The 17,802-nt window shown below is 38.7% G+C and overlaps 1 protein-coding gene across 1 annotated transcript in view; it reads right to left on the bottom strand.

Moving 5' to 3' along the window:
- LOC139131487 (neuronal acetylcholine receptor subunit alpha-7-like) overlaps positions 1 to 13,766 on the bottom strand; it is a 46,319-nt gene extending 32,553 nt beyond the window's left edge. The window contains exon 1 of the mRNA XM_070697561.1: positions 13,074 to 13,766. Coding sequence (XP_070553662.1) covers positions 13,074 to 13,260 — 187 coding nt within the window. The 5' untranslated portion in view covers positions 13,261 to 13,766. The remainder of the gene's footprint in view (positions 1 to 13,073) is intronic.
- Positions 13,767 to 17,802: the final 4,036 nt, after the last annotated feature.

Genomic DNA, 17,802 nt, shown 5'->3' with positions numbered 1-17,802 from the left:
ATTGTGACGTTCAGCTTGCCACGAACGTACAAAACCAAACTACTGACTGTAATCAGTCAATTGTTGGCAGTGTAATCTATATTACGTGAACGAGTGTTTCCAATTTCCTATAGGTCTATCATGTTAGATTACTTTGCCGCAGCGTTTGCCTCCGTGACACTGAGGGCGTATCCTTTTGGATCGGATATTCTGATAGGTTCTGAACTCATCCATTTTGTAATTTTATCAGCAGCTGCTCGCGTTCTTTGATGAATTGTGTTTTGATTTTTGTTTTTATTTTTAATGAAACCGTTTCACCTCTATCGTTAATCTTGCAATACACCTGGCGGAGTCCCAAGGACGAGCTGTCATTTTCACCAAAAGGTTCTAACTTCGACCGTTAACTTTTTATTTGCCCTGTTTTGCATATTCAAAATTGATATCATGAAAGCACGCCATTGACTCAGTGAGATCATCAGATACTGTACATACTGTCTACTTTTCCAAGCTCCTTTGTTCACTCAAACAGTGCTTTTTTCACATATTTAATCTTAGTTTACAATGGAATGTACTTTCATTAATCTATTCAATAAGTTTTCATTTGAAGTTTCAAATTTCTAGATCGATTTTTTGTACTATATTGAAAAAAATTATAAAGTGCTTGCCTTGGATGCGGGTGGGGGGGTATGATGTATGGTCTCTCAACCGTCGTAGTACCTCCTCTTTAGTGATTTGTGATGACTCAATGTGTTTCATCCTATCAACTGGTGTTCAGAATAACGTTCTACATAGACAGCCCTGAGCACATTAGAGTTCAGATATAATGTTACCCTTGTGATTTAACATTGGCTAAAAAAAACGCGTTTGTCGTTAAACAGGGACAGAGACTGTATTTTGGTTAGGTAAATTGGCAGATGAGTGTTAAAGTTTGTTAAGTTTAGCATTATTCTGACTAGACGACTGCTTCCAAAAGGGCGTTTTAGTGCATTCTGGGAGTCTTTACGAGCGATGGGGACTCGATGGCATTCACCTGCCAAGGCCATCTTAGCTGGCGAAAAGCTGTAAACTTTGCACTAGGGAATTCAGTAGCGTTTTCAGATCTGTTTGAGGGTGACTGGGATACTTATGTACAATTATACCTTGTAGTTATGTGTTAAATGATCGGGAATTAGGTTATTATGACCTGTGAACCGACAGTCGAGTTGAAGTCACATTGCTTTTATCTGATTTCAACACAAGTAGGCCCTGGCAGTGATTTCAATTCTCAACAACCGCCATCATTGGCAATTAGCGTCAAGACGTTGCAGTCTGCTTCACAGTGACGCAGGTTTGAACAACATTGAATTTTAGAGAATTCAATGATGAACTCCTCAATTCTTATGAGTTGCTACGCTCAGAGTAACAATATCAGTTACAATGTTCGTATCAGAGTGAGTAAACCGAGTTCTATAATTCCCAACGTCTTCTCTCTCTCTCTCTCTCTCTCTCTCTCTCTCGTGCACATGTGTGGTATGTCTATGATAAATCGATCATCTATCTACCTCCATATACAGTACACGTACATAGAACCATGGTCACTTTTTATGGAGTGAATGTCATATAGCATACATACATACATACATACATACATACATACATACATACATACATACATACATACATACATACATACATACATACATACATATATAAATATGTGTATATATGTACACACACACATCTATATATATATATATATATATGTATATATATATATATATGTATATATATATATATCTTATATATACAGTACGTGGATAAACAAATTTTACTATTAAAGGCTGTCTTTAAATGCCGGGGACAACTTTAAATTCTGACCAATCATGCCCCTTCAAATCGACATATTGCATAAAAAACAGATAAATACTATCCAGGTGCTCCGAAACTCAGGTAGACTCCATAAAACACTGGAGCGCATCGCTGCGCAAAAAAACCTCACGCCTATATTATTCTGTATGGCATTCTATTTTTTCAGTGATGTCTACCTTGTCCGACTTCAGACCGCAGCGCCAACGAAACGCTGTGTTGTTAAATATGAACATGTGCCGAAGGAATCTAAGCTGAAGAACAAACATTTGGTGTTCAAGGCAAATGTTAAAACTGCGAATGAACACAAGAAGCGTACCAAGTTGACGTAATGTGTCATTAGTGACAGCATAACCCGTCAGTAATCAAAGAAACTGCTGATCTGTCCCTTCGCTAACTGGAAAAAATAATCAAATGAGTAACTTGCTATCAATACCATTAATCTTATTAAGCGCGACATAATTGAAGAAAGTCGGAAATACAAACTGCGTTATTGATTTTATTATTTTTGCTGGCAATTTATTCGCCATGATTGGACGATATCGAATAGCGCGCAAGGGAGTTTCAATCCTGCACTCGTTTGTGTTAATAAATTGTCACTGGTTGTAAAAAAAAGGCCGTGATGAGATTCATAACAAGGTGGCCTCATGAGAACTGGGGGAAGTCACTACCCATGAATCAGATCTCTGGAATTTTGCTGCACGTCGTAGCGTCCAATCAGAGCCCGCGAAACAAAACAGACCCTAAAACGGACAGATAGCGACTTTGTCACTTTACTGGGTCAGTAGCAGTCACCTTTTGATAATATTTTTATAGTTTTGTTCCATAAAACAAATAGATTTATTATTATTGACTCTGGAGTATATTGAAATACAAACTGTCAGTTTTGCCAACACTCTACATTGTGTAAAATACGCGATGTTGTTGAGGAGTGAATTCTGGTCGGACTGAAATTCAGCTATCACGAACAACGTTGGACATGTCACGTCTATACAGGTTGTGTTGACTGTGGCGGTTACATGTAAATACTGAGCCTGTCGACATATTTTATAGAAGTGGAACTCTGAACGTTATTGTACAAACAGAATTAAAAAAACACAAACAAGATAGAACGCACACAAATTTACAGCTGCTACAGCATTATGCTGTAGAAAACAGCTCGTAAACATCGGCGTCAGCTTCTGAAGTGCAATTCGCTCTCGGATAGAAAATGGCGGCATGCGATAGGCTGTAGTCACTCGAGTGAAATCCGTCACACCTTTTTGAAAGATGAATGGAATCTACCGCCGCTCTGCTCTTCAGCGAAGAACAGCTGTGGGAGATGTGACAATGTTGAGGTGTAGTAGTTAACTAGATTATGATGACATTTTGAGTGACAATAATCGGAAATATCAAATGTTTTCATGTTTAATGGATTCAAGTTATGAGCTTGCTCACCGATTATCTCTGAGAACAATGTTTGAACGTGATATAAAGGGGAGCGATGATCTATTTACCGAAATCGTCTCATATTGAATAATCTGTGCCAGGGTGCGCCGAGTTCAGGTGAGACTTCGCTGTGTTAAACTGGGAATACGAAGAAAGAACGCCGAACAACAAGCAAGAGAGAAAAGAAATGTCAAATGAGGCCAGAAAGGCCCCTAAACCTTAAAATAGTTAAATTGGCACGGCGTGATTGTCCATTAAATTCCCTAGGCATTTCAATTTGCCTCTTTTCTATGGATTTATGATTGGCAGATGACGAGGTACACATTTGAAATGGCAGACGCATGACGCACATTTTCGGCCCTAGTTTTCTCGGCCATTTTTTCACAATTACCCTGTAACTATTTTGAAGGCCATTAGCGTGTAGATCTCAGAGCCCAATGCCAGCTGCCGCACAACCGAATAAATTCACTTCTGTCTGTTTTGTTTTTTTTTGGCGGTGCCTTAAATGATTTATTTTTACCTTTTAATTTGAAACATGTTTTATTTACATTTGTCTAAAAGTTTTGAGGCACAGGCATACTGTGTTCTGATTCTGTAAATATTTCTTGGAATTTATATGGAAAAAGGAAAGGGCAAATGTACAGATGAAATTGACAGAGGGTTTGCTGAAATAAGTGAAATTTAATCAATGTAGGTTATCTTGTCATTTTTTACAACCTAGCTATATTTTGGGCACAGCGCAGTTGGACTCAATTTGAGCTTCATCGGTTTTGAGGATTTTTATCATTACATAGTCGCGAATTGGGGATAATAACTTCGCATGCACACGCCCCTTGACCTTGATCGGACAAACGTGACACTGGTCATAGTGGAGCAACGCTTGCGGCCAACCTTCTTTGGACTCTGTCAGTTGACAACTGAAGGTGAAAGGATCAGATTCTTCTGAACCAAGATTGCGGACAGTTGAGGCGGAGGGGTCAGTAACAATTTTCATGGCAGTACGCAAATTTGTATTTAAGTTCCGTCTTTCATATCCACAGACTAGACACGGTGCTTGAGAACATAATTATAGTTCTTGTAATGGCCAAGTGGTTTTATTAAGTTTTAATCAGATACATACGTCATGATATACCGCACTCAGTAAATGGCTGTCAACCGTACAGCGCTCTCCCTTTATCTGACTACGGACGTAGTATGAACAGGTAGTCCTTAATCATCTGGTATCTATCTTCTCTGAGTCTGTCACTGACAATATGTCTGTGCACTTTGGTAGTTCGCGAAATATAACTTGAGAATGACATCCATGTCTTGTCTTTCAGATTGTATCATTGGATTCATATGAAAGAGTTTGACGACTATTAAAGCTGTCTCCGAGCGAAACACCTTGTACAGGTGAAATGGTGTTGCAGAAATGATGACAAGATGGCGGGAGAAAGAAGCAAAGCTCGCAAGCCATGCGTATTTAAAAAATATATAAATATAGTGACATAAATTGAAAAAAGGGCGTGATCATAAATGAAATTAATGATTGGGTACCGATAATTGGCCCGCACTGACATCACAGTTGTGACTTATTATTAAAACTGTTCGGTACTTTTTTCAGTCTGAGAGTAGTGGTCGCTTACGGTAGAGCTGTTACTTAATATAGAATCATACACGTGACAATACTACTGGCAGAAATTCGGACAAATGCTGTTTTCCCGCCTGTGTTCCTTCTTGCAGCTTGAGATTTGGTCCAATTGACGTGTTAATATTATGGATTCCGTATCGGTCTGAAGAAAGTGCCATTTTCGGCGTTTTGTATACTAGATAAGACGTATTAAGTACCTTTCTGACCGATCTTTATTTTACTTAGTAACGGTAAAACTGTAATTCCATGTGAAATAAAGCTAAATTAATCTGAAAGACATGTAGTTCTGTGGTGTGCGATATTGCTTTTTTTTTCGTTATCAACCAAAACGTTGCTTCTTGTCCTTCAAAAAACCCTGTTGTGGAAATAGCAAAACGAATGTGTCGCAGACGGCAGTCTCCCAAGCTGAACTTGCATTAAGACAACTTGATTGAACATTCAGTTCGGCCTGCTTGCATCAAAGTCGATAAAAAACCTACATGGACTGTTAGATGGAGATAAGCTTCTTCGACGTACGTTGTTCAGTTGTTCACATGCCACTCGAATTCAATAAATTACCAGTCGTTTGCGTCGACATATCAATACTAGATTCTCCACTTGTGCGGATTTTATCTCCGGAAACTGGGATTTATTGGGAAATTACCGATGAATGGTTAGCGGTGTAGTTGATCGCAAAGTAAATATAATGATTGGCAAATTTGAATGACGATCTGATTTTAACCTTCGTTGCATAACAGTGTAATGGATTATTGACATTAAGAAAACCCTCCATAATATTTGTCTGCATAATCGATGTTACGAGTCTAACTTACAGTTCAACGGCACGACATCACATTGTGATAACCATAAAAGTAGATAAAAATGCTTTCTGGCTGGAGATGGTAAGGAGTCCATTTTGTTGAGTAAGCTAGAATACAAATACCACCCCCGTTTTGAAATATTGTATACAGTCTGAACATTAAAACTTGCAATGATGAAGGAGATGTCCTACACACACAATAGGTGTCTTTTTTCAAAACACACGGTATGACTAGTTTAGCAATGGGTAACAATAAGGATTGTGACCGACGAAATCGACAACCGGAAAGGTCAGGCCAAGGGTCATATGTTGAGGCTGTATTTGTAGTCGTCGGACGATGGGTTCATCGTCAATTTTGATCGCGTAACATTTATAAAGATTCGAGGCAAAGGGAAAACATGTAATTTTCTCAATCGGAGCAGTTTTATCCTCAACTTGCAGAGCGATTCATGAAATTGGAGGACTGCCCGAATACCCTGTCACGCTCATTTTTACAGTGCACATTGTTATCTTTGGCATCTTAGAGATAACATGCTTCATACGATAAAATGACGTCCAAAACCATATATATGTAAGTTTCAGCCTAGACAACAACCTCTCCCACGCAATTTTCGGATGACTCGACGGATGACTCGAAATTACAGACAAAGTTCCATTGGCGCCATCTTTTTCCGATCACACTGATTTGTACAACCGAGTTAACCGGATTGCTCCATCCGTGTGTCTGTCGACATGGCTGCTTTGATTCAGATCCTCTTTCTCCAGCGTTGATATCGAGACCCTAATCTCGTGCGTACACCCTAGGATAATTTTGAACTATAATTAAGAAGTCTATCGCAAATACTGCTGAGTGACATTTATCAGGCCAAGTGAGGCATGAGGAATCAATAACGCCTCGCTTGTTACCTCAGTTTTATTTCTCGAGACACACCGACAAATCTTAAAAAGTTACAAGAAAATCCGCTTTGATTAACCACACGGCTTAATGTTCAGCTAATTGCTGCTCCAAAACAAAGCGGGAAAAGCGAGTTACACAGCCGGCTACCCGCGCGAGATCGAATGCAACACTCATTTCATCAGAGCCATCTAATCAGACGTGCATGGTGAAAGGAACGCAGTTAAGACTCACTCTGTGTCTCTGATTGGCGACTCAATGGCGAACTTCAGAGATATGCAGCTCGTATTCTGCTCAGAAAGCCTTTAACGGTTCACAGACTTCAATAATTAGTCACAGTACTTCCAAAAGAGCATGCGCTTGGTGTCTTGTATTAAAAGTTTCGCTCTCCGATTATTGCGTGAGATATGGACACCGGGCGGCCGACGAAATTTAACAGTCTACCGAAGCTGAGAGGGTAACTAACGGGTTTACTTTTACACATCATGCTTCTTTCTAATGTTGTTGGGAGACAGTCACGTCCCACCCTAAGTAATACGACTTTTGATAAAATCAAAAGTAATCGGCCTCTGAAGGTACCAATTCCTTCGACATGGCGGTGACCTCTGGCGTATTTCGCGATTTTAAAATTCTACACCTGACACTTATTCAGTTACGGTTCGAAAGTGAGCACAGATGATTTTAACGCACATTTGACGAGTCTTGTGGGATCTTTTCTCGATTGATGTGAAGATCATGCAGTTAACCCAAACGACTTTTTCAACTGCTAATTTACAAAGGTTTTTGGCTAGCTGAGGAAGTCATTCAGTAAAACTATTCGATAATTCTGCGAAGCCTTCATTTCACTTTTATTTTGTGGGGTTTTGTCTTTTTTTTTCCTTTTTGTTAAACACGACATCTCCTGTTTTTTGGGCGATTATCCGTGTGCGTGCAAAGATGTCTACTTCAAATTAATATACTTATTACTCAAAGCACGTACACAGAAAACGACAATTTACGGCGAAAAGGTTGTCTGCATATAAAATGCATCCACATTTTAAAATGAACTGGGTGTACCAGAAAGTGTGTCAAGTGACACTTGATATATGAAATCGCAAAGGTTTATATGCGATATGTATATATATGCGGCGATAACCCCCTCGCCGTCTCGGTCGAATCCATTTTATTCGGTAGGTAAATATTGGTAAAAACACACTCAATCATTTACTTCTGTTTTACATTCATCGTTGTTTATGCTCCGCTGTCAGCGACGCAGAGTTCACAGAAAAATTATATCGTCTACGGTTGATAGCCGTGGGCCGACCGTCTCCGGCAACTCTATGTTTTTATTTTCTCTTTGAAAACCGGCAGTATAATTGGTTTTCTATCGACTGTATTGAAGTAACAATGTATACACCAAGTGTTTAATAATAATATCAGGGATGTTGAATTGCGTAGGAGGGTTGAGATGGCTCCTTTACAAACCTTTAGCCATTTGAACAAGCTCGTTACTTAAGCCGTCCAAATAGTTAATGTATGTATGTATGTATGTATGTATGTATGTATGTATGTATGTATGTATGTATGTATGTATGTATGTATGTATGTATGTATGTATGTATGTATGTATGTATGTATGTATGTATGTATGTATGTATGTATGTGTGTGTGTGTATGTATGTATGTATGTATGTATGTATGTATGTATGTATGTATGTATGTATGTATGTATGTATGTATGTATGTATGTATGTATGTATGTATGTATGTATGTATGTATGTATGTATGGAAATTCATATTCATATCATAAATTATCTTTAAATGCAATGACTTAGGTCTACATCGAAGTTTAATTCATTCATATACTTTTCAAATCATTGTGATTTATCCGATTTACCAATTTCGGCAAATGATGTAGTAATTGTGACTGACTCCTTGTTCCCGTGATTGACTTTATTCATACTCACGAGATTATTTTAGATTTTGCAAATTCCCTTCTCTCAATCTTGAGCCTACAAAACTGTAATTATGATTATATATATATATATATATATATATATATATATATATATATATATATATATATATATATATATATATATATAATAAGCTTGAGGCATATCTTCACAGGGAAGAAACAATGCTCAATGCACATCTAATATTGAGTATATTTTCTCTGCTATGCGCCCTAAAACAATGTTAAAATACAGCGTTTGGCTTGTTTGAAGACAGTTCAAATCCCTTAAGTGATTAACAAATTATTCAATGTAAATCAATCTAGGCTTTTTCTTCTAATTCGAGGTAAATGCTTTATGCGATTAGCAACAAACTGCATTTAATAACTAACATTACTGTGTGTCGTGTGTGACCTTTGTGCTTTCCAACCGTTAAGGGTTGCATCAAATTATTTTAAAAAGTTTCAAGAAACTCATCCACTTTCTCCTTCCCGTCGCTTCGACATCTATTTCTCTTCTTTTATTGTTGTTGTTCTCGTCGTTGTTTGTTGCTGTTCAGGCGATATACCTCCCTCCATTTTTCCTGCGGGGAAATGTGTCGACATTTGAACCTTCCCCTTAAATGGGTCACCCGTTCAAAAGGAGCCGCACCATAATCGTAGCGATTGGCGAAGTTAGACGGCTGTATCGGATATGAATTCAACATGTCCATGTGGTTGTTTGTGTCGAACCCCAGGGATCAAATTGGATTCGTTCTATAGTGTAGTGGAATCGTCCAAGGTAGTGAAGCAAATTCAATTATTCTCGACATACATATAAATCTTACGGGTTAAAAGCACCACTAGTGACGCAAACCAAATGAAAATAAGTGTTTGTATGTTCCACCGCACTCATTTATAAACATTCCAACATCACAAATACTGCTTTAGTATTAAACCTGTGAACTTGATAGTCTTTCCTTTTCGTTTACACTTCCCTCACGGGTAATGCCCCGCTTTGAAGTGCCGCCAGAGCAAAACACTTTTGTTTTGCAAAACGATTCGTACCGATTATGTTCTTTTTCGGGGGGGTCCCTGGAGGTGTCGAACAATATTATGGGCGCTACAACGTTCTTGCAAAAAATTATGTCACAGAACATCTTTTGCACGAGTCATATATATATATATATATATATATATATATATATATATATATATATATATATATATATATATATATGTGTATATATATGCCTGTTCCAACCGTGCTATATTGAGAATGCAGCACGGTTATTTTCACATCTCGACCAATCAGATCGTACTATTTGCATCGTCAATATACTGGTATGATGTAATACAAAATATCGGCCTTACAAACACAATGCATCGTGTAAAATATGCAATGTTGTTGTTTACAAATGAATTCTCGCCCGGACTATAATTCAGTTCCAAAAATAACCATAGACATTACACAAACACATGCGTGTTCAATATTTCGAGATGGTTTCGGGCGGAGAACAAGAAAATCTTTTTTCACTTACAGAACAAAAATGATGGATTGCGCATCAACAGTTACAGCTAATGGAGCTTTAAATATGTTGGAGGCACGCAATAAAATATGTCTCTAATCAGAAAGATTAGTTTCAAAAATGAAAAATGTGAACTGGTGGGATTTTGGAAACAACACATCAGTTACCATTTCAGCGATGCATTTAGCCTAGGTAACCGTGCTTCGTGTGTGTTGTCAGGAGACCAACATATGCCGGTTGAGTGTCTCGGGCTTTTAGATATCCTTGTCTTCGAATATCTCGACAAATTCATATTTTCTTGTATCTACAGAGTGCGCTATAACTTATATTATTTACCGAGACGCCGATGCGACACTAGTGGACAAATATAAAACCGTAATAAATGTGACTTTGCTGAGGAAGGGTGCAGTGTATGATGATATGACAATATGTTCCAAGCTCGTTTATTCCACATTTCGGTTTGACTGCATTCATTCCCATGGCGTTGTTTTGGCATAGATGGTAACATTGTTGTGTATGCTAAAGTTGCAGTGTAAAGTTCGCTGGTGACAGAAAAAGTTCAGTAATTTCGAGAGTGAATCATTTAGCTAAACTTTTCTTATTGTTTTGCTAAGGTGAGAGATTGGCAAACAGAGATAGGGACAGAGAGCAAGTGAGATCCACGGAGAGAAACACATGCTGACTGGTAGAGAGACAGGGAAAGACGTGGAGAAACTGACTTCTACAAGCGTGGAGCCACAGTAGCACATAAATGGGGCAGTTACAGACATAGTGACCAACAGACATACAGTGACAGACATACACATACATACATGTATACATACATACATACATACATACATACATACATACATACATACATACATACATACATACATACATACATACATACATACATACATACATACATACACACACACACACACACACACACACACATACATACATACATACATACATACATACATACCTACATACATACATACATACATACATACATACATACATACATACATACATACATACATACATACATACATATGCTTCATTTCAAAGTATGTAATATCATCTTACAGGAAGACATATACATAAAAATTGCAGCTACACATGCAAAGCTGAAATTCTACATATTTTCATAATGCGACGAGGTACAGTAAGTATTCATTTCAGCTCGACCACCTGTATGATCCATATTCTATACAAAAGCGTGGTCTATTGCCCCAGGTTATGCACCGGAATGCGTCCAATACATTTTCCAACACGTGTGCCGACCGCATGATGGAAATATTACCACCAAAGTTAAACACTAGATATTATAGAACCTTTGTCGCCTCTCTAATGTGAACGCTCTGGTTTCACTCGCTTTTCCATTTGGACTGAGTTCGGGAGCGCAGATTTAATATTTTAGCAGAGCGCTTCGTAACATGATCCCCTCATAACACTTTGGTAATCCAAACAGAGATGTTGTGGTTGCTATGGCTTCTCGAATTCAAACATTATTTTCCGAATGTCATTTTTCTTTCCAGACTCCACGTTTCTGTGAGTAATGCGTTCGACAATCGACAAATATTTTTGCGCTATTCCACTTTGGAGGACATTGCTAATTCGTGATTGAGCCATATTGATGGATTAAACTGCTTTTCCCGTGCTGTAGACTTGACCGCCCTTACCCCCGGCCATCTATTTCGTCTCAGACGGCTACACATAGGGTTTCACATAAGCATCGAAGTGTAAACACATTTATAGCGACTCAATCAAGAATTTTTCGACAAACGTATTGATTTTTTTTACATTAGGTGTAAACGTGTTCCATTTGTTGTATGCGTACACTTGTTAGAAGTCTTGTCCTGATCACATGGGCAGGGGAACGAAAGCTGAATAACTATACGCATTGCGGGATTAATGGCAATTTCAATAGCGACAACTGATCTGAGTCAACTCCTACTATAAGGCCAGATTTAAGAAAAAATGTATTTCCGGTAACAAGCCTTCGAAAATTACGATAGGTAGGTCGGAGGAAATATTTTTATTTCACACGATTGGAACTAATTTTGGATAATGGGATCTTCGTATTTTTCAAATTTCTCAAAACAGTTACTATAGGTGGCCTATAGCTGAATGTTGCAGTATAACAAATTACTCGTAAAACAAGAGTAAAACTTAGAACAGCAGATGAGATTACATTTGCAGATTTAACGGGCATGACTTCATTATCGATTATCCTAAATTAGTTCCAATCGTGTTAAAAATTTTAAAAAAGGGTAAAATTTTGAGAATTTATCGAAGCTTTGCAATTTCAAAATGCGAATAAATGTCAAGGGTCATTGTTTTATTTTTTTCTAAGGTCTGCCGGGTTACCGGAAACACATATTTTTTGTTTGGCCTACGCAGTCTTGTCGAGATTATCTGTGGCCTATCTTCTCTCAAACACACCAAAGACGTCTGCATCACTTTTGTCGAGAGCAACATCTGCTTCAGCGATTTACGAGCACTTGGCGTGTAATCCCGGCCGTACAATTCATCCCCCGTCATGATACGGATAAGCAAAAAAAAAAAAGACAGGAAGATTGAAACAGCGCTCGCATCTCTTGCTATCAGACATTTTGTCACAGAGTGAATTTGCTTTAATTCGACATCTAAACCATTAAGATGGAGCCTTGTCGTCTTTTTGGACGGGTTTTAATCAGCGAAGGTATGAGGAAAAAGCATCTTTCTTGAATGTAGGGATGTGATTGTTAGTCAGTCAGGTGGGTTAATTTTGTTTCCAAGATCTGTTGATTGAGCTGACAGTATTCAAGTCGGGCTGGAATAGCAAAGCCCCTCAATCACTGCACTAGCCATGGAAAAACTTACAGACATGGACTAACGCTGGAAATACAAGAGGCCCGATAAATTGAGCTCTGGGCGATTTATTGTATCGCATTTAGAAGGATTGTTATACGGTTCGACGCATCGTGTTGGTTATTAAAACGCAGCGTGCTAAGTCTCTCTTCTAACTGCTATAGTACAGTAAATGCTTGAAACGCGGAGTGTGTGTGACAGTGGCGCCACTTACCTGTGTAGCTGCAGTTTCCACAAGCCAGGTCGTTGGGGAACTCAACGCAAAGGCTACAGCTGATGCATTTCCCGACCACGGAGCTCCATCCTTCCCCTTCCTCGCACGCCGCGGTCCTCGTCTCCGGCTTCGCCGAGTCCAGCAGAACCAACAGCACACATATCAGCGAAGAGAACAGGGACTGCATGGCGACTCGGTGCTATCTTGTAAGAATGGCCATAAAATAAGAAAAAACGTCAATCCGGAGGATGGGAGAACTAGCGGCGATGCTGCTATTGAGACGAGCTGCCTGTTTTTCTCATGGGTTGCGTTCTAGACTCATATAGACCTCTCGTAACAAAGTCATTCAAAAGTAATTGGCCTGATGTCGCTTTCGGCGCGTTTCAGTCTGACTGTTTCATGAAGACAAGTTCTCGCCGTAAAATTTCACCGCTGTCTCCCATAGCAACGTCTCGGGAATGCGCTTTAAGGAGAACAGAGGTGTACGAACGAGTCGATCGAGTAAATCGAGAGAAAAAAAAACTGACACACCACGAAATGATCAGAGACTGCAGTATTCAGGGTTGAGTTTACACATCAGAAAGCCTCGCGCTTGATTATCGATTTCTTTGCCGTCCATAAGATGTGACCCGGGTGAGTTTGCTTGAAACTACCGATCAAGGTGCGTACAAGTCCGATGTTGGTCCAACAATGCGACACACACAGATCCCGAGTACCTGTAATGTTTTCCCAGCGATGACGTCAGACGCGCAGTTCCCGAGAAACGCGCTGGGATGGAGTATCCGTCACAACATAGGTGTAGGCGACTGGCTGTAACTGCGAACGCTGATGTGCATGTTTGAGAAGGGTTGACTCTCTGCGAGAAGCGTAATGTTACACTAATTACATATATTTAACCTACCGCCCTATCACCATTTTACGGCAGATTCGGTAAACCTCCACAGTTTCAAGGTCGGAGAATAGATGGAGCTGATTAATCTCGCCGCGTGTACGAGAGCGAAATGAATAAAAAGAGAAGCGAAGAGCTCGACGAGGTTTCGATTTCTCGTTCAACCAGCTTCCGGTTTCCACTCTCAGAGGCAAGAGCTTATAGATCCAGAAAAATATCACCATATGTTCAGTCGACGATGCGTGCGTTACAAGGCACACCTGTGTCTCTTCGCGCCTTGCGGCTCTCACATCAACTCCAAACCTTGGTTCGTCCGAAGAGGTGTCTTTTTCCGAAGGAGTTTTACGCGATGAAAAGTCGTCATTCCCTCTCGGCGCGGTTTTGGAGTAGTGGTAAAAGAGAATACCAACGGATGGATGGGCCTTTCAATGGAAGAATACGATTTCTAAATTATTTACGGAATCGATAACTTCCTACCGAGTGTGCGTGGACAATGCTGTGAACGCTTTGTTGTAGTCAGCTGTGTGCATTATTTAGAGACAATCGTCGCTTTTGGTCAATATGATTGCCTCTAGTCCATTCATTTGCTGGTTTTTTACCGTAAATATAGCATTAATTCCCCTGACCTGCGATTTCTCGAAGGCAAGTTGTTCATTCGGTCTTCTAATTGATTTTCAATAATAAAGCTCTTTATTGAAAGTCGTCACACAATTTATTATTGAAATTTCCCTTGAAATTTTGGACTAGAGGAGGCAATTTTGGACTGTTTGTTTTCTATTCAACATCTAACGACAGAAAATAACAATATAATCAAAAACATGAAGCAAACAAATATACACGATATACTGAACAGGCCTAGCTTTTCTGTTACATTTCAAGCGGGAACATACGAAGCTAAAACCTTCTCAGTGGGTTTTCTAACATTTTAAGGACATTGAGAAATTCGTCGGCATTGGGTGTTTGATCAACTCACAGTCCCTCTTCCGTGATGGAGGGACTGTGGTGAACTGTAGATGCACCATTGTACAAGTCAACCCCCAAAAAATCACAAAAACAAAAACATCAATAATATGGAAAACGCCTTGAAGGCATCGTAGAGACTTCAGGATTAAAAGCAAAACCATTTGATTGGAAATTTTTAAAATGCGACACGCATGACAACGGCCTCCATAATCGCAATGGGTTCAACTTGCCTTAGACCCTAAAAACGTTTTTAGGGTCTATGGTTCAACTTGCCTTAATTTTGGATCAGTTACAGCTCAATCGCCTTCGAGTTAGGTCGCGAGGTAAGGAGCTTTAGGAAAATCAGACCAAGCCAGAATATGCACAAAATACCATAAACACTAACAATGAATATAAACTTCTTTCAATTACGAAATCACTCCGATATAGTTTGCATTTTGGAAAAATCATACTTAACAGTTAACCCGGCTTCAGATTAAAGTGAATATTAAAGAATAAAATTATTCAGGTGCTAGCACTGACTTTTCCTCGTAGAAATGCAATTTCTGTATGCAATGATTTGATACTTGGTTTTTCTGTATTTCTGTGAATGAATGTCAGATTCTAGCGAAAGTTTTTGACTTTTAAATCGTTTCGGTCATATATGAGGAAACATCTCTTTTCCTCCTTCTATAAAGTGGAATCGGTCTTATAGTTTATAAAACCAATGTTAGAGTAGTTCAGATACCAAAAATAAGTCACATTTCTCTCCGTTTTCAGCCTGTCGCGGCAGAAAATCCGGAAGTTTGCTATCCTTTAAAGGAGGTGACATGTTTTTGACGTCATCGAGCATGAACCTATCGTCTGAAAGGCGATGTCCCATTGAATGCTGGGTGGTAATCGATTTGGGGTAACAATCTCCACGTAGCTCACCCTATTACAGCAAAGGCTGGTGACCAAAACACGGCGCTAGCGTGACAGTGCAGTGCAGACATACTCCCAAGACAGGCTGATATTTATAGTAAATGTGCCCGGTGGAGAAATTTGGTCTCATTAATTCTGTAATGCAAGTTTCGCCAATCCCAAGCATTTTCTCTGTGAATGCTAGTCACAGGCAACTTATTGACACCGGCAATTAAACTTGAACCTTATAGTATACTCGCGAGCGGAAAACTTGACAAACCCAAACTTACAGGGGTCGGAATAGAAGGGTAACTGCGCACTCATAAACATGATAAACTGTTCAGTCTCTTGGAAATTATAGACAATTCGAAATATCAAAGTGGCAAACTCATGGACATAACTTTTGAATGCTGAATGACCCCGTTCGTGGTTTTGATTCTTTTTAATATCAGCTTTTCGACTTTATTACGCCCGCTTGCCCCCAAAATCGATCGATCACAATTCTGGTTGTCGGCAGGTTGTTTCTCGGATCGGAAATGTTCCAATCTGGGTCGCAGAGGGCGCTGGTGGACAGTTAAGTTGGTGGTCGACGTTCGAAAAATTCCTGTTTGACGTGATTTACATTTGTAATATGAATACAACTAAGTGATAGATATGATAAAAACTAATTTACACAATATAAAGAAAGGTATTTTGCCAAAAAAGAAAAAAAATCATCCTAGAACCATAGACAGTAGGGGGATTGGGAGAACGCAGTGATTATTTTTCATTTGTCATGGTAAAACTATTTAAATTCATTGCCCTAGGCTTCGAGATGGACTTAACCCAAGGTAATACCCTTTGGTACACTTAAATAAAATATGATGTCATGAAGCCAATGTTGAAAAAAACAGTTTCAGTAAATCGTCATTTTTGCAGTACATCTCAAGTAAAGCTTATGTTCGCATTTAACTTGTCATTTCTATAATGACTTCCGGTCTTTATTTTTACCGTTCGATTTCCTCCGCGTTCGGCCTGTTTTCGTATCATAACCATATTTGAGTTCACAAATCGGTGACCTATGATGGGAATGTATAAAAAATACCTCTTCGTTTCGACTGCAAAGCGTGAATAAGCGACCGAGACGTGTCCAAAAATATAAAAACGCTGGGTGCTGACGAGTTTTTTTTTAAAAGATAAATTTATTTCAACATAGTCACAAATAAAACAAATCTACATAACTGTGAATGCATTAAAATTACAATGCGTCTTGTCTGAAAAAAAAAAAACCAAAACAAATAATTAGCTGTTTGATTACAAAGATCATCATATGAATGCATTCAGGATGCATTCTTCTCCTTCAAGTCTTACAAGGCTTGAAAACTTTGTGATAAAATCTTCAGTTTTGTTCATTATCTTATAAGTGAAATACAACATATTCATCCATGAGGAGAGATAACATTTCAATTGCATAACATAGGATTGAAGGGAAACTTTAATCCCATCAAGAGTAACCGAATTTCGAATATTCCAAACAGTATATTTTACAAAGATGTTGCATTATTATCATTTTCGATTCCTGCAATTGCTAATCTTTTGATATTGATATTATTATCAAAGTTGTGTTTTCTGACAAAGAAAGAAATACACATTTCTGTCAGATTTCTTTAACATGTTTACACTCAAATAAGATGTGTTCCAGTGTTTCTTCTTGGCCACAAATATGGCATTTCCCATTACTTAAATTGAAAGTTTTGGCCAAGCTTCCTGTGACTAGGCCTTGATGGAAAATCTTCCAATTTAAATCATTTACTGAATTGCTAACAATTCCTGTTGAATTAAGACGGCTGAATAAAGTATCTTTGTAATTGTCAGTGAGACTTAGATTCTCAGCCCATTTTTGACCAATCTGACCTTTGACTGCATGCCATTTCTTATCAACTAATTTCCAATAAAGTGACTTGGTTTTGACATCACTTTTTGTCAGACCATAATTCTCTAAGTCTAAAATATCAT

This window comes from Ptychodera flava, chromosome 4 (assembly GCF_041260155.1).
Source record: "Ptychodera flava strain L36383 chromosome 4, AS_Pfla_20210202, whole genome shotgun sequence".
NCBI classification, from domain to species: domain Eukaryota; kingdom Metazoa; phylum Hemichordata; class Enteropneusta; family Ptychoderidae; genus Ptychodera; species Ptychodera flava.
The sequence above is the reverse complement of the archived record's forward strand: the minus strand, read 5'-3'. Positions and strand labels throughout refer to the sequence as shown.